General features: G+C 39.1%; 1 protein-coding gene across 6 annotated transcripts in view; it reads left to right on the top strand.

Moving 5' to 3' along the window:
* LOC142436432 (histone deacetylase 8-like) overlaps window positions 1-24,451 on the top strand; it is a 158,483-nt gene that overhangs the window by 8,399 nt on the left and 125,633 nt on the right. For 4 of the 6 annotated variants that reach the window (XM_075540085.1, XM_075540086.1, XM_075540088.1 and 1 more), the window contains exons 3-4: window positions 6,543-6,673; window positions 7,608-7,749. In XM_075540085.1, coding sequence (XP_075396200.1) covers window positions 6,543-6,673; window positions 7,608-7,749 — 273 coding nt within the window. Of the gene's footprint in view, window positions 1-6,542; window positions 6,674-7,607; window positions 7,750-16,859; window positions 16,903-17,345; window positions 17,768-24,451 lie in introns of those variants that run through there. The other 2 variants (XM_075540090.1, XM_075540089.1) reach the window with 2 other exon arrangements.

Below are 24,451 nucleotides of genomic sequence, written 5' to 3'. Positions count from 1 at the left end.
TTCTCAAGTTTGTCCCAATGCCCTCATTAATGGCCCTAATAGTTGTACCTCAAGGTCTGTGATCCATCTTGAGTTTATTCTCGTGTATGGAGTGAGGTAAGGGTCTTGCTTCATTTTTCTGGAGCTATGTATCAATTTTTCCAGCACCATGGAATGAAGAAGGCATCCACTTTCCATTTGATCTTTTGGGGGCCCCTTAATAAAGATTAGTTGTCCTTATGCTGATGATTTTATTTCTGGGTTTTCAATCCTTTTACATTGGTCTGAATATCTATCATTACACCAATACTATGGTGTTTTGACCACTGTGGCTGTATAGTCTATATTAATGTCGGTTAAAGCAAGCCCTCCCACTTTGTCCTTCTTGAGCAGTTCTCTGCTAATTCGCGGTTTCTTCCTTCTCCATATGAAGTTGGTAATCTGTTTTTCCAACTCTTTGAAGAAACATGCTGCAATTTGGATTGGGATAACATTTAACTTATATAGTGCTTTAGGTAGAATTTACATCTTTACAATATTGAGTCTACTGATCCACGAGCATAGGATCTCCTTCCATTTGTTGAGGTCACGCTTATTGTTGAGGTTGGTTTGTTTTAATAGTGTTTTGTAGTTTTTGTCGAACACATCTTTTGTTTTTTGAGTTAGGTATATCCCTAGATATTTCAATGTGTGTTTGGCTATTGTGAAGGGTACCCCTTTTTTTGATCCCCTCTTCTGTGGCCTTGTCCGATGTGGACAGTATTGCAATAAACTTCTGTTTGTTGATCTTGTAACCTGATAGGCATATTCCTCTATTGCTTCCAGTACTCCTCTTGTGGAACTTTTAGGATTTTCCATATATAAAATCATATTATCTGTGAATAACGATGATTTCACTTCTTCCTTCCTCAGACAAATAACTTTGATGTCCTTTCTTTTCCTCCAGTACGATGTTAATGGGGACAAGGAACATCCTTGCCTAGTTCCCTTTTTCAGAAGAATTGATCTTGTCTTTTCTCCATTGACTACCACAGTGGCTGTTGGTTTATATATATATAGCTTCTATTATATTGAGGAATTTTCCTTCCATTCCTAGCTTATTGAGTGTCTTAAACATGATTTGGTGTTGGATGTTGGCGAATGCTATTTCCGCATCTATCGATATTATGTGGTTCTTATACTTTTTCATTTCAGTGTGGCTTATAATACTACTAATGGTCTTTCGTATACTGAACCATCCCTGCATCCCTGGTATGAATCCTGCTTGGTCATGGTGAATTATTTGTTGTATATATTTTTGTATTCTCTTGGCGAGTATTTTGTTGAGGATTTTGCATCAATATTCATTAGGGAAATTGGTCTGTAGTTCTCAATTCTTGTGGGATCCTTGCCCAGTTTAGGTATCAGAGTTATACTAGCTTCATAGAAGAAATTTGGGAGTTTGCCATCTTTTTTTATGTTCTGGAAGAGTTTGTGTAGGATTGGTGTCAGTTCTTCCCTATATGCTTGATAGAAGTCTCCTGTAAACCCATCTGGTCCAGGTGATTTTTGTTTGGTAATCCCTTGATAACCTTGTCTGTTTCTTCTATTGATAAGGGTCTGTTGAGGTTCTTGACGGCCAGTAGTGATAATCTAGGGAAGAATTGTTTTTCCAAGAATTTGTCCATGTTTTCCAAGTTTTTGAATTCATTGGAGTACAGTCCTTCATAGTACTGTGTAAATATCCTTTGATTTCACTGTGTTCCATTGTAATATCTACTCTTTCACCCCTCATCCTTGCTGTTAAAATGTGTTCCTTTCTTTCTTTGGTCAAATTCGTGAGAGGTTTGTCTATTTGGTATATCCTTTCGAAGAACCAACTTTTAACAGCATTGATTCCCCCCCCCCCCCCCATAGTTTTCTTATTTTCTCTCTCCTGAATCTCAGATCTACTTTTTATGATTTATTTTCTTTTGCTATTAGTTGTATTATCTTGTTGACTCTGCTCTATTTGCTGTAAATGTTGTGCCAGTGTATCTGTCATAAGCCTCTCCTCCTTATGTGAGCATGTAACTATGAGACTTTCTCTGATGACTGCCTTTGCTGTGTCCCATAAGTTTTAGTATGTCATGTTTTCATTCTCATTGGTTTCTAGAAATTTCCTAATTTCATCTCTGATCTGAACCAGTGTATACTCCTTTTGCAATAGAGTTATTCATTCTTCAATTTTTTCCCTTGATTTCTTTATCTTCCTTTTGTTGATTTCCAATATTATCACACAGTGGTCAGAGAGAGAGGTCTGTGTGGTATCCATGTGCTTAAATTTATGTAGATTCGACTTACGCCCTAGCATGTGGTCCCTCTTGAATGTATGCCATGTGGGCTTGAAAAGAATGTGATTGTTTTTGTATTTGGGTGGAGAGCTCTGTAAATATCTATCAGGTCAAATTGTCTTATTTTAGTGTTTAGATCTTTAGCCTCCTTGTTGAGCTTCTTTCCCAGTGATCTTTCTCAGAGAGCAGTGTATTGAAGGCACCTACCATAATTGTTGAGGCTGTAATTTCTTTTTTCATCTTTTGGAGCGTTTGATTGAAATATTCTGCTGAACACTTGTTTGGTGAGTAAATGTTTAGAATGCATAGTAGTTCTTTGTGTACTGTTACCTTGAGCATTATATAGTGTCCCTTGTCCTTTGAGGTCAATTTTATGTGAGATTAGGATCGCAACCCCTGCTTTTTTGAATTGTTGTTTGCGTGGTATGTTTTTCTCTAGCCTTTGATTCCCAGCCTATTTTTGTCTGTAATCTTGAGATGTGACTCCTGTAGGCAGCAGATGGAGGGATTGTGTTTTCTAAGCCAGTCTGTTAGTCTCTATCTCTTAAAGCCTGAATTCAATCCATTGATATTCAGGGTTATTACATCTATTTGTGGACTCTGTAATATCATTTTATCCCTCTTATGTTGGGTGTTTTCTTACCTCCATTTCTTTTCCATGGGTTGTGCATATGTGTGTTAGTGGTTCATTCTTGCCTTCTTTCCATTGTTGAACCTGTGTTATCTAGGGAGCTGTTTTCCGTTTGGTGGTCTCTGGTTGGAGTTCTTCTGTGGGATGGTCTCTTGCATGTGCTTGGTGAGCGTTGTTCTTCTGCCCATACTGGGTTGGCGAGGATCTTTTGTAGTGCTGGGTTCCTTTTAGCATATTCTTTGAGACTTTCCTTGTCCAGGAAGACTCTCACTTCTCCATCAATTTTGATAGCTAATTTGGCAAGATAGAGTATTCTTGGGTTTGCGGTATTTTCCTGCAATTTTCTGAATATGCTGCTCCATTGTCTGCTCTTTTTATAGTGTCTGCTGATAGATCTGAGCATATTCTTATCTGCTTGCCTTTATATATGGTTGCCAGTTTTTCCCTAGCTGCTCTTAAAATTTTCCCCTTTTCCTCATAGTTAAACAACTTTATGTCGTGGTGCCTTCTTATTGGGATTCTGTCTAGCTGGTATTCTTTCGGCCACCTGGATAGTTGCCTGGTTTTCATTCTTTAAGCTAGGGAAAATTTCCTCCAAGCATTCCATCACTATTTTGGATGTTGGCTTCATTGATGTGCATTCCTCCGGCAAGCCAATAGTTCTGATGTTGTTCCTTCTCATAGCGTCAGACATAGCTCTGAGGTTTTCTTCATCTTCTCTGATGGGCTTGTGAGACTTTTTCTCATGTTTATTAAATTCTTCTTGAGAATCCTCTAGGTCACTGGTGAGGTTCTCTGCCTCCTCCATATCTGGGCGAAGTCCGTGAGTTTGCTGTTAGTTTTTGTTATCTCGCCCTTTAACTCCTGTATTTCCCTTTGGTGCATGGCCTTTATTTTCTCTATCATTTTCTCCTTTTTCTATAATGCTTCCCTCATGTCCTGTATAGCTCCAAGCAGCATCCTGAAGATTTCTTTCTGTGGTAGGTCCAGGTGGTCTTCTGGCATTGGATTTTGTTTCTCTTTTCTTGTTGAAACTGTTGTAGCAGCTTGCTGGTGTTTGGTCGATTTATTGGAACTAGGTACCATTTTCCCAGGTGTCTCAGAGCCCTGGGCTCTCTCTTTGGGAGGTTGGTACTGATGTTTCAGCAGGCTGCTTTTAGCCAACTTCCTTGTAAGGTTGTGTTTCACCTTTGTCCTGCTGGGGTTTCCCTCTCTCCTTGAACTACGGTTTGTGCTCCAGCCACCTTCAGGTCTCCTTAGGGGCTGTTGTTTGCAGCTATGCACACTGCGGTCTGATAAAAAGTGTTGACTCAAGTGAAGGGGAACATATTTTGGGGATGGGTTGGGGATTGGGTGATCTACTTCTGGCTAGGAGTACTTCCCACAGGTAGGCGGGTGGGAGGGGGGGCCGCTACTGGTGTGCTGATCCATTGCTTGGAGCACAGAGGGTGGGGTGGATTGAGCAGGGAGAAGGGAGAATGCAGTAGGCAAGTCCCAAAGGCCTGGGTCCCTATGCTACAACTGCAGAAAATGCTGCCAGACTTGTGTCCGCTCCCTGGCATGCCTGAAACGGTGTGGCAGGATGGGAACCTCTGTGTGTGCGTGTGCATTGTATGTATGTATGGTGGGGGGAAGAAAGCCAGGGAGGGAGCTGGATGGCCGATTTGTGAGGAGCGCAGAGATGGGGTGGGCACCTTTGGGTTGAGACCTCTGGGAGTGGAGGCAGTTTGATTGGCGGTTTGTGGGAGCACAAAGGCATGGCAGCATCATCTGCCATCTACCTGATTATGCTGTGGCGCCAGGGCACGAGCCTCCCAGGAGGAGGTGGGGATCGTCTGGCTGGCTGGTCAGCAAGGGGTGCCCAGATGGGGCATGAATCTCTGCAGGGGGGCGATATACCGGTTGGAGCACCCACATGGGACCCCGGGCATCATGGGCAGAGTAGGGGGTACTAGCTGGTGATTCTGCACAGAGCGCCGAGGCAGGGCAGCTGCCTCCGCAATGCTCCTGGCTGCCCTGTGGTGCCAGCAGAGTGGGCACTCTGAGCATCACGCAAGAGACCACGGGTGTCCGCTTCTGCTTCAGAGAAGTACTCTGAGTTGTCTTGGGAATCGACAGACAGACTTGATACCCCTACTAGGCCCCTAAATTTCGCCACTCACTGAGTTCTGGATGTGAGCTACCTGTATGGCAGCCGTCTTCCCCCGACTCTCTGTGAGTGTAAATCTTGAAGGGAGTAGAAAGCCTCATCTTTCTCCTGGTGGTTTTTCATTGCCAACCTTTCACTTAGCAACCTAGTATGTAACCCACTATGCCACCATGACTCTGGACCTAAATGGCAAGGGCTAGAGAATGTAATGACAGTAGTGAGGCCAGGAAGAGGAAATGTGGGACAGACAGGGGTAAAAAAATCCAAACTGCTGTAATAGAATTGATTCAGACTCTTAGTGATCCTGTAGGACAGAGTAGAACATCTATTTGGGATTTCTGAGATTTGGGGTATGAACTTGTTATCAGTTCAGTGCATAACCCACTATACAACCAGGGCTCCTAGTGGTAGGGAGTGGTAAATTTTGTTGTTAGGTGAACTCCCTTTATTCTCTCACTTAATCCTGTTTATTACTGCTTGTGAGTTTAACGGATTCTGAGTGAAGCCTGGTTATAATCTTTCTGTTCCTTCTCTTGGAAACAGACGTGAGAGAACAAGTAAAGGGACTTTTATATTTTATTTTGCCTCTTTTATCCCTTAATATTAATAATGATAGGGATACATAAAGCATATTCATATGTTGTTGTATAATCTCCATATGCATCTCATAATGTATCCCCATTTTACAGATGAGTTAATTTGAGCTGCAGAGTGGTCAAATAGCTCACCTAAGGTTATTGAGCTAGTAAATATAGAGCTGGAACAAGAACCGAAGTGAAAAATTATCAGAAAGCATTATAATGGCCACTTAGGAATGAAAGTACTTCAAATGAAAATGAAAGCATTTCCGCCTATGGGTTTGCCATTAAAGCTGTAACTTTCAGGATAGGGCAAGATATGACAAAATAACGAGGTATAAATTACCAAGGGCATATGAGGGAGGGGGGAATGGGGAGGGAGGGGGGGAAAAAAAGAGGACCTGATGCAAGGGGCTTAAGTGGAGAGCAAATGCCTTGAGAATGATTGGGGAGGGAATGTATGGATGTGCTTTATACAATTGATGTATGTATATGTATGAACTGTGAAAAGAATTGTATCAGCCCCAATAAATTGTTAAAATAAATAAATAAATTAATTAATTAAAAAAAGCTGTAACTTGTGGAGCACAAGTTTTCTGATGCATATTTAAAATTTTTATTTTAAGTATGAATATTCTTTCGTTTTTACCTACCTATGAACTCAAAAGGAAAACCAATCCCCTTATTGTTCACATTGTGAGTACATTAACATGATGTGAGGAAGTATAGATTATATAGTGCGATAGAAAAACACATTGTGCGTATCACTTCAGCTTACTGAAATCAGAATCTGAGAGTTGTATTTTCTGCTCAGATTGCTGACTCCTTTACAACTTTTAGCATAATCTGGGTCTGCCTCATTCACATTCCTTTGTTTTCTCTGTTGTTGTTAGGATTGTTAAGCCCAAAGTGGCGTCCATGGAGGAGATGGCCTCCTTTCATACAGATGCCTATCTGCAGTATCTCCAGATGGTCAGCCAAGATGGTGATGATGACCACCCCGACTCCATAGAATATGGGCTAGGTAAGGTTCTAATGAGACAATGACTAACAAGACAATGATGAGAGGTAGAACACTTTCATCTATAGATTGTAACTAGTTAATTATTTATAATTTGCATTGTGATTTTTAATAAATTTCCAGTTAAATAATGTGTTAATCATTAATCTCTTGGTTTAGCTACGTAACATCATTTGAGAAAACGGTATGGGTTTTGTGAAACTGAGTGATGGATTAGATGGGGGAAAGTCTTTCAATGGTTTAGGCCCTGATAAACCATAAAAAAAAAAATGAAACCCAAACTATACTGCCATTGAGTTCATTCTGATTCATAGCAACCCTATAGGACATAATAGAACTTCCCCTTTATGTTTCTGAAACTAAATCTCCATGGGAGTAGAAAGCCTCATCTTTTTCTTGTGGAGCCTCTGGTGGTTTCAAACTGCTGACCTTACTATTATGTTAGCAGCTCCAAACATAACCACCAGGACCCCTGTTAGGCTCTAATTGTGGTGTCTATATCTAGTCTGATTGTGTATGTGCTGACTTGGATGTCCTTGAATACAGGTTTATGGCCTAGCTAAATTTTCTACTGTATCCTTTATTAAACAACTACATTTTAAAAACTAAATGGCTATCACCATGGTTTAGTAGAAAGCACACTGGACTGAGAATCAAGAAACCTCAGTTGTAGACCTGACTCTCTGCTATGTAAGCAAGAGATACCATTTCTCAGGCCTCAATTTCTTCACCTATTGGTTATGACTAGTTAACGTGTAAGGTTTTTTTTCTCTCAAGCTCTAATATTTTAAAAATCCTTTTCCTATTATTAGAATGTTTCTGTCTCAGTTGCAGCTCATGCCAGCGCAGTCACTTTTCGGTAAATTGTCTTCTCTCAAACACATTTTCCTTGTTGTAAAATTCATTTCTTACAAAGTAATCTGATTCTTGCCCTAAGGTTATGACTGCCCAGCCACTGAAGGGATATTTGACTGTGCAGCAGCTGTAGGAGGAGCTACAATCACAGCTGCCCAATGCCTGATTGATGGAAAGAGCAAAATAGCAATTAACTGGTCTGGAGGGTGGCATCATGCAAAGAAGTAAGAAAATTGCTTTCCTACTTTCTGACTGTACCTGAATCAATTTTCCTGTTATGTACAAGGGGGTACTCTCCCCCCAAAATGAAAACTTTTTTCTAGCTATGTATTTAAATTTTTTACAAAACAACCTTATCACCTTCAAACTACCCTCCATTATACTTAATACATTTGTCAAATCTGCAATTCCATTCTTGGAAATATTTTTCAAACTCGTGTTTGGATGGCTGACTGTACCTCCCTTGTTTTTTTCTTCACTTTTTCTAACTTCATCAAATTGCTGTCCTTTCATGTCCCTCTTTATTCTTGGAAACAAAAAGAAGTCACATGGAGCAAGGCCACGTGAGAGTAAGGTGCGTGGGGCAAGAGAGGCATGCTAGTTTTTGTTTTTTTTTGACAAAAACTGGCCTATTGAGATGGCTGCATGAGCAGGTGCATTGTCGTGGTGGCAAAACCAGTCCCCTGTCTGCCACAAATCAGGCCTTTTTTTGGTCGCACACTGTTCTGCAATGTGAAAACTTGATTAACCTGGTGGAACAAACTCCCAAGTGCACTATGAGTTGACAGACACCCAGAACAAAGTTTGTCATCAATCAACATTGCACCTTTTTTTAAACGAGAAAACTACTCATCTTGAGTTTTTCCCACAGCACTCCTTTTGTTAGCTGTGTTCAACATCACAACAGTTTTTGCAGCAATTTTCCTGAGCAGAAAGCAAAATTTCACAGCTGTACACTGTTCTCTTAAATCGGCCATCCCCCCAAAATGAAAGATTCAAGCAAAACTGCTTTCACACACAAAAAATTCACTGTGACTAGAGAACGTTCCCAGGCAATGCCACTGGGTGTATTAAGTGCGAGTTGCTCCATGCTCACCTGGCGGGGGGTGGAGGGATGAGCACTATGAAAAAATGAGTACTACAAAAGCTCTTGGTTTTGGGGGGTACCTCCTCGTAAAAGCTTATGCTTATTTTGTTGACATCTGCTGAGAGATTTGTATGTATTAGGCATCCTGAAGAGATACAAATGGAAATAGAAGGTGACTAATAACAGCATAGTAGAAAGAATACTATACTATTGAAAGTCAAGATAACCGGGTTCTAAGCCTAATTTTACTCATAACAAGGTAACTTACTTTGTAGGCCTCAATTTTTCATCAGTGAAATGGGCAGTGTGAAGGATAACTGCACAATCTCTAAACTCCTCTTCACCTTTCTGAAAATTTCCTGGGGATATTTCACTTGAGGAACATTAGCAAGATAAGAATAAGTAGGGAACAACATCAATAATGGTATCAGTTGAATACCTGTGTGAACTGAAGAGATTTAGCAGTAGAAAAAAGTCTTATAAGTACTAGTTTTGAGATCGTTCATGAAAGAAGTTGCAAACATTTTCAAATAGAGAATTGATGAGAATAGTTCGAAATTGGAAGACTGAAGAATCAAGAAGCAAACGTACGCTTCCATCTCTAAAGAAAGTAGTAACCTAGAAATGAGCAATTCTCTAAGGAGAAAGCTATTCTTAGGTATTGCTTGGGATTAGAGGAAAAAGTCTTCATAGAGGTTTATATTAACATTTCAAGCAGTAATACTCTTGAGAAGGCCTTTTTAGTACTCAGCATCTTTTCTGATATGTCTGTAGTATTTAACGAATGTTGGAAGAAAAGGATTTTAAAAACAATTTATCAGTGTGCTGTCTGAATGAAATGATTCCAGACAAACTGAAACCCTTGATAATGTTCTTTTCTCCTTTTATCGTACTGTTGTTTATATGTCCAGTTCTGAGGATTTTGGTTTTCTTAAAATTGAATTGTAATCCGTACTTAAGTTCTTCTTTTTTAAAAAAATCATTTTATTGGGGGCTCATACAATTCTTTTTTTTAAAAACAATTTATTAGGGACTCATACAACTCTTATCACAGTCCATACATATACATACATCAATTGTATAAAGCACATCTGTACATTCTTTGCCCTAATCATTTTGATCTTAATCAGCAAGTGCTTTAAGTCCTCCTCATTTTCAGCAAGCCAGATTGTGTCATCTGCATACTGCAGGTTGTTGATAAATCTTCCTCGACTCCTGCTGCTGTGTACTTCTTCATATAGACCAGCTTCTCAAATTATTTGGTCAGCTTACAGATTGAATAAGAATTGTGAAAGTATACTACCCTGACAGACCTCTTCTGATTTTAAACCTCTCAGTTCTTTTCAAACGACTTACCTTTTGGGATTCACATTCTTCTGAATATTAACCATAGTTTGTTAGGGTTCACATAGGTGAATGCCTTTGCATATTCAATAAAACACAAGAAACACTTTTCTTGTGGTCTCTGCTTTTAGCCTTGATCCATCTGACATCAGCAGTGATACTTCTTATGCCATGTCCTTCTGAATTTGGCTTGAATTTCTGGCAGTGTCCTATCGATGTACTATCAATGCAGCTGTTTTTGAATTATCAACATTTTAATTGCATGTGACATTAATATTGTTTGAAATTTTCTGTATGATTTCAAAAAGCAGCTCGAGAACCCAGGCATCAATGCAAAGAAGTAAGGAAACTGTGACTCTGTGGGGTCGCTGTTCTTCAAAATGGGCACAACACAAATACTGTAGTCAGTTGGCCAGGTAGCTATCTTTGAGTTTTCTTCAGTGCTTCATCACCTTGTTGAGACATTTCAATTTTTATTTTGTCAGTTACTATTCTGTCAAATACTGGAGCCTTGCTTTTTGGTAACACCCTCAGTACAGCTTGGACCATCAGTACCGTAGGTTCTTGATCATAGGTTACTACCTGATATGATTGAATGTCAACCAAATCTTTTTGGTACAGTGACTGTGTAATCCCTCCATCGTCTTTTGTTGTTTCCTGCATTATTCAATATTTTGTTCATGGAATCCTTCAATATTATAACTTGAGGCTTAAATGTTGTTTTCAGTTATTTCAACTTCATATATGTTGAGTGTATTCTTTTTTGGTTTTCTAAATTCAAGTCTTTGCACATTTTTTCATAGTAATTTGTCTTCTCGGGCTGCCTTTTGAAATTTTCTGTTCATCTCTTTTACTTCATCTTTTCTTCCATGGGCTGTAGCTATTCTGTGTTCAAAAGAAAGTTTGAGTCTCTTTTGACATTCATTTTGACTTTTTCTTTCTTGTGTTTTTAATGACCTTTTGTGGTCTTCATAAATGATGTTCTTGATGTCCTACCACAGCTCATCAGACCTTCTGTCACTAGTGTTCAGTGCAGCAAATCTATTCTTCAGATGTTGAAATTCAGCTGAGATATATTCAAGGTTGTATTTTAACTCTCATGGACTTGTTTTAATTTTCTTCACCTTCAACCTGAATTTACAAATGAGCAATTTGTTTCAATTGGTTCCACAACTGGCCTCCTTTTGATAGCTGATAATGAGCTTTCTTCATACTTTTTTCCCACAGATGTAGTCAGTTTGATTCCTTTGTATTCTGTTGCTGAACTGTATACATACAGTTGCTGTTTAAGTTGTTGAAAAAGGGTATTTGCAATAAAGAAGCCATTGGCCTTATAAAATTCTATCATATGATTTCCAGCGTTATTTCTATCCTATGGCCATGTTTTATAACTACTGTTCCTTCTTCATTGTTTAAACTTCTGCATTCCAATCACCTATCATTTGCAATCTATTTTCATTGCATGGTTGATCAATTTCAGGCTGAAGAATTTAGTAGAATCCCCCAGTTTCATCAACACTATCTGTAGTTGTTGGTGTGTAAATTTTAATATTATTTGTATTGACTAGATTTCCTTGTAGGCATATAGATATTATCCTATGACATCAGCATTATGCTTTAAGATAGATCCTGCAATTTCCTCTTTGATGAAGATTATGATACTATTCTTTTTGACCTTATTATTCCTGGTACAGTAAATTATGTGATTGTCAATCTCAAAATGGCTAATACCAGTACATTTCAGCTCACTGATGCTTAGGATATCAATTTTTTAGGATATCAATCTTTATGCATTCCATTTTCACTTTTGACATCTTATAGCTTTCCTAGATTCATATTTCATATATTCCAAGTTCTGATTATTAATAGCTATTTTCAGCTGTTTCTTTTGATTTTGAGCCATGCCTCAGCACATAAAGGTACTGAAAGCTTTACTTCATCATCCACATCATTATGGTGGATTCTATTTTGAGGAGGCAATACTTCAGTTGCATTTTAAGTGCCTTCCAACTAGAGGGGGTCATTTTCCATCACTATAAGCCACTGCTGTTCATAAGGTTTTCTGTAGCTAGCCCTCAGAATTGAACAGCCTCTTCCATTTTTGTGGTCTGTTCTTAGTCTGGAAGCTCTGCTGAAACATATTCATCTTGAGTGACCCTGTTGATATTTGAAATACCAGTGATGTGGTGCGTTTCAATTTGTGTTGTAAGAGTTTCAATTTCCACATATCCTTGCCAACATTTCATATTTTCTGTTTGATTTTGTTTTTATCTCACCATAGTTATCCCAATGGGAGTGAAAACACATCTCATGTAGTTTATATTTGCACCTCTCTGGTGGCTAATAATATTAAACATCTTTTCATGTGTGTGTTGGTCATTGGAATATCCTTTTTGGTAAAGTGTTTATTCAAGTCATTTACCTATTTTATTTGTTTTCCTGTTAAGTTGTTTAAGTTTTACATATATATATGTTATTAGATTCTTAGTGGATATGTAGTTCCCCCAAATATTCTACCAGTTAGTAGCTTGTCTTTTCATATTTTTGGTAACAGTTTTTTGGTGGATAAAATTTTGAAATTTTTATGATATCACATTCATTTATTTTTTGCCTTTTGCTATTTGTACATTTGTTATTTTATTAGTGAGTCTACTTTAAAAAAAATAAGCCTGATGTGGTTGTTTCTGAATTTTTCTAAGAATTTATGGTTTTAGAATGCACAGTTAGGTCCTTACTGCATTGTAAATTTATTTTTGTGTTTGGCTTGAGGCATATTAAGTATTAAAGTTATATAGCATCAGTCTTCTGATGTGTTCTTCTTTTTAGATACTGTGTTGGTTTTTCTAACTCTTTTGCTTTCCAGGACCTCTGGTGGCACTGTCAAGTAAGTGTCGCACTGCCACACTCAGGGAAAAGTTAAGGCTGGTCTGCTCTCATAAAAATTTAGAGCCCTGGAAATTCTATAAAGGGTTGTTGTGAGTTGGAATCAACTCAATGACAGCGGGTTTTGGTTCCCTCTCTATATAACTTTAGAATTAGTTTGTTGATACCCACAAAATAATTTACTGGGGATTTGTGATTGCTTTGAATCTATGATCATTCTGGGAAGAACTTCCATGTTAAAAATATTGTCTTATCCATGAACATGGAATGTTGTTATATGCCATCAAGCCAATTTCTGACATATAGCAACCCAATATGCCAAAGTAGAACTGCCTCCATAGTTTTCTAGGCTGTAACCTTTGGAGGAGCAGATCTTTGTGTTAGCAGCCCAGTGTTCAACTACTGAGCCACCAGGGCTCTTTACCAAGAATAGTGCATGAGAAGTGATGTCAGTTGCAATCAGCTTGAGGGCACCCGTTATTGCTCTTGTTGCATGTGGGAGGAGGTGAAAGAAGAGGAAGATGACCAGGTTTCTGTTTAGCTTGTTTGGGTATGGCCCATACAAGCAAGCAATTCTTAACAATAGCTAATATATTTTAAGCTAAGTGCTAGTGGCTTGCATTTTGCTCTTCTGTCCTCACAAGAACATTAGGAGGTTTGGTATTGTTACCCATTTTCCATGATACAGAAATACTGAAAAACAATTTGTTCAGGATTTTTAGGTGGCAAAGTTGAGACTCAACACACAAGCAATCTGATTATTAATTCTGTGTGATTAGCCATTGCATATTCTACTACAATAAAAAGGAGTGGATGATGGTATGCAATGGAAGTAATACTCAGGTGAATTGGATATTCGGAGTTGTATATGGAGGTAGAAGCGGAAATAGAAATAAAAGTGTTATGGATATAACAAATGGTGGTATAAATTCTGAAAGTGGATGAGATTACTGAGGTGAAATAAAAAGAGTGAGGAGAAAGACAAATAAGAGAGTACAAAAAGAAAGATAAGAGAACACAGAACCCAAGGAAGCATTGATTTCTAATGGGCAAGCAGATGAAAAGACTAGGGAATTCAACTGAAAAGCAACAATTAAGAGTAGCTAGAGAGGTCTTGGAATGTCAAGATATCAAAAGCTTTTTAAAATACAGAGTTCTCAGAGATCCCATGTACTATCTGGTCAGTCCAGCTAGTTACTAAAGGATCAGTCATATTTGGCAATTAAGGTTAATGGTCTTTATAAGGGAATTTTGGAGAAAGTAATGAGTAGAAAGTAAAGAAATACCTAGGAAAGGATGACTGTTTTCCAGAGGTTTGAATGAGAAAGGAAATAAGAGAGGTGTGGCCAAGAGAAATTAAAGGCTAAAGCATAGTTGACCCAGACCTTCATTCCTGAGAGACAAACCAGAGAACCCTTTCTAACACAATAGTGTTTGTATTATCCATTTGAAAATATTTAAGTACATTTAAAGGTTGAAAGGAAAATATTGGAAATGCATATGAGATGGATGAACAGTGCAGAGAAGACTACAGGAAAGAAGCAAGTAAAATGGCTTTGGGAGGATGGGACCCACCTCTTCTGAAGCCAGAGAAAAAGAAAGATGTGACAGAGGAGATTGAGTTGTCTGCTGTTCAGTTTCTGCCATATGTCCTCTTGTTTCTCTGTGGACAACTCCTGTTCTCCTATATGAAAGTAAGCCAAAAATGACGGCTAAAACCATCATAGAAGCTTTATTAATAAAAAACATAGAAATGCAAAGTTGTTGTTTCTGGACACATCTTCCATCTATGTCTGTATGTATGGAGGCATTGTTTCTGCTTCCTTAAACTTTCCCCAAAGAATTCTATACTGTTTGATTTACATTGTGAAGGAACTGCAGCTTTGGCATCCTTGAGAGACTCAAATTGTGTTCCTTTTCAATGTTATTTGAGTGTGGGAAACAAAAACAAATCTGAAAGGGCAAGATTAGAACTGTCTGGTGATCTCTTTCAGAGGAGTTGGCAGTGGTAGCCAAGCAACAATGTAGCCAAGCAACAATCTTCTGGTCTCAGGGTTGTCGAGGCTCTTTAGTCCCTTGGATTAATTGTTCCCATGCATTTGGATTTTCTTCACTCTTCTTTGTTCCATAGAGGAGAAGCCAAAGTTGCACCTTAGATGTGTGTCAGTGTGCCTCCTATAGGATATTCCTTTTTTCTACTGACTCTCTACGAAGCATGATAGGGACTGGTCTCTCCAGATAACTTGTCCAGATTACAAGAGATAAAATCTTGCCATTCTTGATTCTCAAGAGTATTTGTTCTTGCTGTTCATGATATATATTTAGTATTCTTTGCCAATGCCATATTTCAAAGTTATCAATTATTCATCAGGATTCCTTATGTATTGCCCAGGTTTCACATGCATATGAATGTCCTGAAAATACCATGGCTTGAGTCAGACCCACCTTAGCTTTCAAGACATTTTTGAATTTTAACATTTTAAAGAGGTCTTTTGCAGCAGATTGGTCCAATGCAGTATGCTGTTTGCTTTCTTGACTACTGCTTCCATGAGAATTGATTGTGGATCTAAGAAAAATGAAACCCTTTACAATATCAGTATTTCCCCCATTTATGTTGATGTTGCATATTGGTTGAATTGTGCTCATTGGTCCAGAGTCACTGTACTAAAAAGAATTAGATGACATCCAATCATTTAAGGAGGTGTACATGATCAAGAACGAATGGTATTGAAGGAAGAAGTCCAAACTACATTGAACTCTTTGGTGAAAAGCAAGGTTTCAGGAGTTGACAGAATTCTAATTGAGATATTGTAGCAAATGGATATAGTACTGGAAGCATTCACTAATCTAAGCTAATTAGAAGAGAACCATACGCATCATACATTCTTAGTACCCCCCAAAAGATGATACAATGGAATGTAGAAATTATTGAACAATATCATTGACATTGCACACAAGTAAAATTAGGCTCAAGATGATATAGAAACATTTGCAGCAATACATTGGCAGAGAACTGCCAAAAGTTCAAGTTAGATTCAGAAGAGGATATTTTATAATAGATATCATAGCTGATATTAGATGGATCTTGGCTGAAAATAGAACATACAAAGAAAAGATTTTGTCTATGTTTTATTATGTAAAAGCATTAAACACTGTGGATCATAAGTAATTTGGATAACATCAATACAATCGCCTTTTCCCAGGGGGATGATTAACACTGTTTTTCTTGGTTTTTATTTGGAGGGAGCAGTTGTTTGGTTGATTTGTTTTTTGTATTTGTTATAATGTAACCGCCAAAGTAAAGCAGAGCCGTTTGTAACCCATGGACAAGCAGATGGATTCTGGCTTCCCCTGTGATTCTAGCCCCAATCTGGGAACAGTTCTTATAACATGGCCCTGTTCGATACTTGCTGTCATGAAAAGATCACTGAAGATAAGGGTGTTACAGCAAAGTGTGGTTAAAAAAAAGCAGATGGTGCTCAGCTATCAATTGGAATAGTGTCTGGGTTCTTAAAGGCTTGTATTCAAACAGCCCTTTAATTGAGACATCAATTAAGTCCACTGGTCTGTGTGATTCAAAGATGATGATAACAGCATCCAAATATGATGAAGAGAAAATTATCCGAGCTTAAATTGTGAACACCCAATTTATAGAAGGCTATGGAGGAAATGAGAGCCCAGAATCCATGTGCAGAGTATCTGGTCAGATTAAGCCTCTGGCAGATCCCTTCTAGCCAAAGGTGAGGAACTCAAACTGCTTTGCTAGCAGGCAGTGACAGTTTCTAATTTGATGGCAGTGGATTGAACCATGGTGTGATATGATACTTGATCAGTTGACCTCCCTCTTGAACCAATCTGAATTTGCTGTAGGCTCAAGTATTTCTTGCTTGTTCCATGATAGAATTTTTTTCTCTGGCTTTTAAAATATTGTCAGTAGTCTTTTCTTCCTTACTCTTTATTTTTGTTTATATATTCTTATGATTTTCTTTCTGTTTCATTTTGTTTTATTGTTCTTGTTAGGTTCAGCACAGAAGGAGTGGATGCATAGAGACAATAACTGATAGAATGACTAATTGGGGATGGGGTGGGGTGGGGTGGACGAGGGTATTGAGGGAGCAAACAATGAATACAAGAGAGGGAAGGGAGCATTAGAACTGATTGTGATGATGTACATGTATATACAACTCTTTTAAAAAGTGATTTAATTATGGTGGTGTATGATTTGTGAATATTATATGAGGAAGACTTGAAAAATAAGAAAACAAACTTGAACAATGATTAGCAGAGATGAAGGAGGAAGAGTATTTTCTTAGCGGGCATTGAGTTTATGTTAATGGTGGTGGAATAATTTGGAAAAAAATCAGTATTGGTTGTACAACACAAAAAGTATAATTGATGACACTGAATTATACACATAGAAGTTGTTGAATTGGAGAATATTTAGTTGTGTATATTTTTACCACAATTAAAACAACAAATTAAACCATGAATAACAATGATTATAAGGAAGAAGAAAGTGCACTAAAATTGATTGTGGTACAACCAGAGGAAAGCTGAAGCAAAGGAAGGAGGAAGAATGGTACGGAGCACACCTGGGTCCACCAAGCTCAGAGGACGATAGCCCGGCTCGAAGGGCCCAATGTACAGAGAGGACCATATAGCTGGCCCCATGGCAAGATGCAACATCCTGCACTGACCCATGGCCCTACATGGGACAGCACCTGAGACACAGTGGGGGATGTGCGACTGAGCTGACCCCACCACACTGAGGCAAAACACTGGGGGCGTGCAATGGAGTGGCGGGGGAAGCAGAGCAAGGATGTCCCGAGGGAGTATAAAGAATGGACTTTGGGGCCAGGATGTGGCACCCCATCAGACTCATCCAGAAAACACTCCTGAAGGTCAATAAACATACCTCGAACTACTAACAGGTGTTTTGGATTTTTTGGCTTTTTTTTCTTTCTCTTCTTTTAAATTTTGTATGTTAGTGGCTTTTTTGTTTATCAGCGTGTTGGTGTTGCTGCTGTCGACGCCATGTTCTTATGTGCCACTTTGGTGCTTTCGAAGCCATCTGCATTTGTATGCACATATTACTATATCAGCAGGTCCACCTAGATAAGATAGGCTGGACAAACAATGTGAGAAGAAAATAGCGGGACCAACGGTCCCGGAAGAGGCACATGAAAGTGTGGGAGGTAGGGGAAGGGAGGAGGTGTTGGCCAACACAGGGACAGGGAACAACGAGTGGTTTAAAACTAGTGGACAGAGGGGATGGGAGGACTGGTAGGGAGTGACCAATGGCAAGGTAACTGAAAGGAATTACTGAAACCAGAATGAAGGCTGAACATGGTAGTGGGACAGGAGGAAAGCGTAAGGAAATAGAGGAAAGGAGTAGGAGGCAAAGGACATACATAGAAGCCTAAATACAGGCATGTACATATGTAAATATTTTTATAATTATGGGGAAAATAGACCTAGGTACATTATTTATAGGTTCAGTAGTAGGGTAGCAGATGGACATTGGGCCTCCTTGCGCATACTCCCTCAATACAATAGCACCTTGCTCAGGTCATTCCATGACACCCACCTTCCCGACATGATCGCTGAAGACAGATGTGTGCATTAGCAAATGTGGTGAAAAAAGCTGATGGTGCCCGGCTATCAAAAAGATATAGCATCTGGGGTCTTAAAGGCTTGAAGGCAAACAAGCGGCCATCTAGCTGAGAAGCAAAAAAAGCCCACAGAGAAGAAGCACAAAAGCCTGTGTGATCACGAGATGTTGAAGGGATCAGATAACAGACACCAAAGAACAAAAACCATCATTGTGTGATCACCTTCTCCACATAAACGCTGAAGACGAATGTGTGCATAAGTAAGTGGTGAAGAAGGCTGATGGTGCCTGGCTATCGAGAGATATAGTGTCTGGGGTCTTAAAGGCTTGAAAGTAAACAAGCGGCCATCTATCCCAGAAGCAACAAAGCCCACATGGAAGCAGCATACCAACGGATCATGAAGGGCTGAGGGGACCAGGTTTCCAGCAACAAAGGCGGGGGAAAAATTTGAGGGGAGTGCGTGATGGGAACCCAATGCCCATCTGTAGACCACTGGACATCCCTTGCAGAGGAGTAGTGGGGAGGAGATGAGTCACTCAGGGTTCAATGTAGCAATAATGAAACTCACAACCTTCCTCTAGTTCTTAAATGCTTCCTCCCAACTATCATGATCCCAATTCTACCTTGCAAACCTGGTTAATCCAAAGGATACACAGCGGTACAGATGGGAACTAGAAACACAGGGAATCTAGGACAGATGAACCTCTCAGGACCAGTGGTGAGAGTGGCGATACCGGGAGGGAAGGAGCGGTAGAAAGGGGGAACCAATCACAAGGCTCTACATAAAACCTCCTCTCTGGGGGATGGGCAACAGAGAAGTGGGTGAAGGGAGATGCCGGGCAGTGTAGGATAAGATAAAATAATAATTTATAAATTATTAAGGGTTCATGCGGGAGGGGAGAGTGGGAAGGGAGCGGGAGGACAAAAAGGTAAATGAGCTGATTCCAGGAACACAAGTGGAAGGCAAATTTTGAGAATGATGAGGGCAACGAATGTATAAGAGTGCTTTACTCAACTGATGTATGTATGGATTGTGATAAGAGTTGTGAGCCCCAATAAAATGATTTAAAATAAATAAGTAAAATGGATTGTGGTAATGATTGTACAACTCTTCTTGATATGATTGAACTATTGAGTCACATGGTATATGGATGTAGTGCCAATAAAACTGTTAGAACAAAAGTGGATAGCATTGTGAATGATTGAAATCCCAGAACACCTATTTGAGTTCTCCCAGAAACTACTCATAGACCAATAGACAATTCTTCAAACAAAACTAGGGGATACTGCATGATTTAAAATCAGGAATGGTGGTGTAGCCTGTCATCGTACTTAAACAATGTGTGTGCTGTGCAGATGATTAGAGAAACTGGACTATGTGAAGAATATGATATCAGGATTGGAGGAAGACTAACTATCTGTAATATGCAGATGATACAACCTTGCTTGCTGAAAGCAAAGAGAAACACAGCTGTTGAAGATCAATGGCTACAGTCTTCAGTGTAATTGCACCTTAAAATATAAAATGTAAAAGCACTGGTTTGACACAGTGATGTTGGTACATGGGATCTTGGGAAATCTTCAACTTATTAAAAATCTTTTATTCATTTTTATTTTTTTTAAAGATCATTTTACTGAGGGCTCATAACAAGCCATACATCAATTGTATCAAGCACATTTGTACATGTTATCATCATTATTTTCTAAACATTTACTTTCTATTTAAGCCCTTGATATCAGCTCTTTCCCCATACCCCCGTCCTCCCCTCCCACCATCATTACTCCTTGATAAATTATTATTATTTTCATATCTTACACACACTGCTGTCTCCCTTCCCTGATGGTTTCTTTTTTGTTTGTGTTTATTTTTTAAACGTTTTATTAGGGGCTCATACAACTCTTATCACAATCCATACATACATCAATTGTGTAAAGCACATCTGTACATTCATTGCCCTCATCATTCTTTTTTAAACATTTTATTAGGGGTTCATACAACTCATCACAATCCATACATATACATACATCAATTGTATAAAGGACATCTGTACATTCTTTGCCATGATCATTTTCAAAGCATTTGCTCTCTACTTAAGCCCTTTACATCAGGTCCTCTTTTTTCCCCTCCCTTCCCGCTCTCCCCTCCCTCATGAGCCCTTGATAATTTATAGATTATTATTTTGTCATATCTTGCCCTATCCGGCATCTCCCTTCACCCCCTTTTCGGTTGTCCGTCCCCCAGGGAGGAGGTCACATGTAGATACTTGTAATCGGTTCCCCTTTCCAACCCACTCACCCTCTACTCTCCAAGTATCACCCCTCAAACCCCTGGTCCTCAAGGCATTATCCACCCTGGATTCCCTGTGCCTCCAGGTCCTATATGCACCAGTGTACAACCTCTGCTCTATCCAATTTTGCAAGGTAGAATTTGGATCATGGTAGTTGGTGGGGAGGAAGCATCCAGGATCTGGGGGAAAGCTATATTCTTCATCGGTGCTACATCGCACCCTGACTGACTCATCTCCTCCCCTAGACCCCTCTGTAAGGGGATCTCCAGTGGCCGACAAATGGGCTTTGGGTCTCCACTCTGCACTTCCCCCTTCATTCACTATGGTAATTTTTTTTTTGTGGATATTGCCTTATACCTGATCCCTTTGGCACGTCGTGATCGCACAGGCTGGTGTGCTTCTTCCATGTGGGCTTTGTTGCTTCTGAGCTAGATGGCCGCTTGTTCACCTTCAAGCCTTTAAGATCCCAGACAGTATCTCTTTTGATAGCCGGGCACCATCAGCTTTCCTCGCCACATTTCCTTATGCACCCGTTTGTCCTCGGTGATTGTATCATGGATTGTATCATGCAGCCAATGATATGATATTTTGTTTTTTGATGCCTGATAACTGATCCCTTCGGGACCACGTGATCACACAGATTGGCGTGTTCTTCCATGTGGGCTTTGTTACTTCTGAGCTAGATGGCCACTTGTTTATCTTCAAGCCTTTAAGACCCCAGACACTATCTCTTTTGATAGCCGGGCACCATCAGCTTTCTTCACCACATTTACTTGTTCACCCACTTTGGCTTCAGCAGTTGTGTGGGGAGGGTGAGCATCATAGAGTGCCAATTTAATAGAAGAAAGTATTCATGCATTGAGGGAGTGGTTGAGTAGAGGCCCAAGGTCCTTTTGCCACCTTAATACTTAACCTATAAATATAGACACATAGATCTATTTCCCCATCCTCATATATGTATTTGCATGTACATGTCTTTGTCTAGACCTCTATAAATGCCCTTTGCCTCCCAGCTCTTTCCTCTATTTCCCTTGACTTTCCTCCTGTCCCACTATCATGCTCCGTCCCCACCTGGGTTTCAGCAATTCCTCTTGTTTACATTACCCCTTGATCATACCCTACCAGGCCTCCCACACCAACCTCACCACCAATTTGGTTCACTTGTTTCCCTTGTCCCTGGGTTTGTTAACACCACTTCCATTCCCCCCACGTGCCCCTATCCCATGTCCTCCCGGAACTGTTGGTCCCGTTGTTCTTTCTAGATTGTTCATCCAGCCTATCTACCCAGTAGTTTTTAAGCAGTTTACTATTCATTTGCTTATATTTTATTTATTTTTCTTGAGTTTCCTGTTGATTTCTAGTAGTACAGCATTGTGATCTGAGATTGTGTTGTAGAAATATTCTGCATCTTTGTTGAGTATTTTTCTAGTTATTTTGTTCTTCATTGAAAGTTTATCAAATCCACCCAGTATTATTGTGGAGTTATCTATTTCTCTTTTCAGTTTTGTTAGAATTTGATTTATGTCTTTGGACTCTTTCATTGGGTGTGTAGATCCTTATCATGGTTATGTCTTATTGTTGGATTAACCATTTAATCATTAGATAATGCCCTTCCGTATTCTTTATGGTGTTTTCCTTGAAATCTATTTTACCAGAAATTAGCATTGTCACTTTGCTCCTATTTTGCTGCCATTTGCTCAGTATTTTTTTGTTCTTTCATCCCCCCAGCAATTTTATTAGTATATAATTCAAAAATCATGCAATTCAGTAGTTTTATCACATCAAGAAGAGTGTTACAATTATCGGCATAGTGTGTTTGGCATATTTTCTTCATTCTTTTACTAATCGCTATTAGCTCCCCAATTTTCCCCAACCTCTCCTGTCATATCATCAAGGAAGCAGTAATCTAGTTACTGTATCTATACATTTACCGATTCTGGGTATCATATATAGAAATGCACTATAAAACAAACCATCCTTTCATTTTTAGCTTATTTTCATTTTAAGATATGTCTTTTACAGGTATCCTATTAATGGATCATGGTTGCTTATCCTTTGATTCTGTGTTTCTTGCCTGGGGCGTTTACTCCAGTTACAGTCAATGTAATTATTGATAGATATGTAGTTACAGCTTTCCTATTACTTATTTTAAAATGTTATATTTGAGATATAAAGAACATATCATAGAATTCAATAGTTTAATCATATTAAGAAGGGTAATATATTCTTCACCACAGTCAACATTGGAACATTTTCTTTCTTTTTGTACCCATTGCTGTTGACTGCCCATTTCCCCCACCTCCCCTTTTGTACCTCTCAATAATTATTAATAGTATTATTATCTTCATAGAGCCACCCTTCTTGACTTTCCTATACGGAAAAACATAAAGCGTGGACAAAGAACAAAAAAATTGGCCAAATAAAACAGAGACAACCTCAATAGAACAGATAGCAGAAAATATTTTAAAACCAGAATAAATTCAGGTGGGAGATATAATGACACGTTGTTACATTCTAGCCTAATGACAGCTGCCAATATCAGACAATACTCTTTTCCTGATAGTATGGCTATTGACATTCCTACATTATGGTCAGTGGGGACTCACCAGATACTCAATCCATGTGTGGATCCTGCAAATGGATTTAGGGCTTCCACTATTATTCGTAACATTTTAGGATCTGGTCCAGTTCCTTCCTCTGGGTTTTATTCTTTATGATCTTTGGATCACTCAAGCTGTCGTGCTTCTTTGTGGAGTAGCTGATTGCTCACTTAAGTGGCTGCATGTTTGGAGACAAGCCTTTAAGACCTTAGATGCTATTTTTCTAATAGCCGGGCACTGTCTAATTTCTTCACAACACTTTGCTGTAGTACGCTTATCTTCGGTGATCTCAGAGCAAGTACTGAGCATGGCCATCTCACAAGAACTAATTGTCCTTAAGGTCACAATTAAGTGGGAGCTCAAAATCCATTCATATATGTAATATATTTATATATCTCCCTGGTTTGCTTTGTAGATACCATTATCACTTTATTAGAGTGCGTCATAAATCATCCCCTGAGGCATATAGTAATTCTATTGATAGTTACATTATTTTAGTCAGTGGTATAGAAAACACTGTTAAAAAAGGAGACTACATGTTTAGGACATCTTTTTAGACCCTATACTGTACAGCTTTGAAAATTAGGTGATTGGACACTAGTTACACAAACCATGAGGGTTAGAGATATGGCAATATTTTCAGTAACACTCATTTGCAAAGGAAGGACCATGCCTGGTTGGCTAACATGTCCCAAATAAGTAGAGAGAGCATTAAAAAGGCAAGTACATGTTGATCCTAGGTTGCCTTTTGTTGGACAACCTCTAAGCAATTGGTGTGAACCAATTTCCTAATCTTGGGATAGAAATCATCTGCTTCTTTCCCCATTAGATCATTTCACTTTTAAGTTCAAGAGAGTATTTCAGTCCTTTAGATCAGCTACAAGTGAGTTTAAGGTAAATCCAGTTCCCTTAGTGGAATTTCCCATTCAAATTCTGCTGTGGTGTGGTCTGTGAATGGGTATTGTGTATCTTGAAAGGACAGTCTAGTGTTACAGTTGTCTATAATATGTTGTGCGGGTCAGGAGAGGTTGGATAGAAACTAGGTCAAAAGTGCCCACTTAGGAACATAATACTGGGTGTATTTGTGTCAGTGGTGGGTTGCCTCACCAGAT

Source organism: Tenrec ecaudatus, unplaced genomic scaffold (genome assembly GCF_050624435.1).
Source record: "Tenrec ecaudatus isolate mTenEca1 unplaced genomic scaffold, mTenEca1.hap1 Scaffold_268, whole genome shotgun sequence".
NCBI classification, from domain to species: Eukaryota; Metazoa; Chordata; class Mammalia; order Afrosoricida; family Tenrecidae; genus Tenrec; species Tenrec ecaudatus.
The sequence above is the reverse complement of the archived record's forward strand: the minus strand, read 5'-3'. Positions and strand labels throughout refer to the sequence as shown.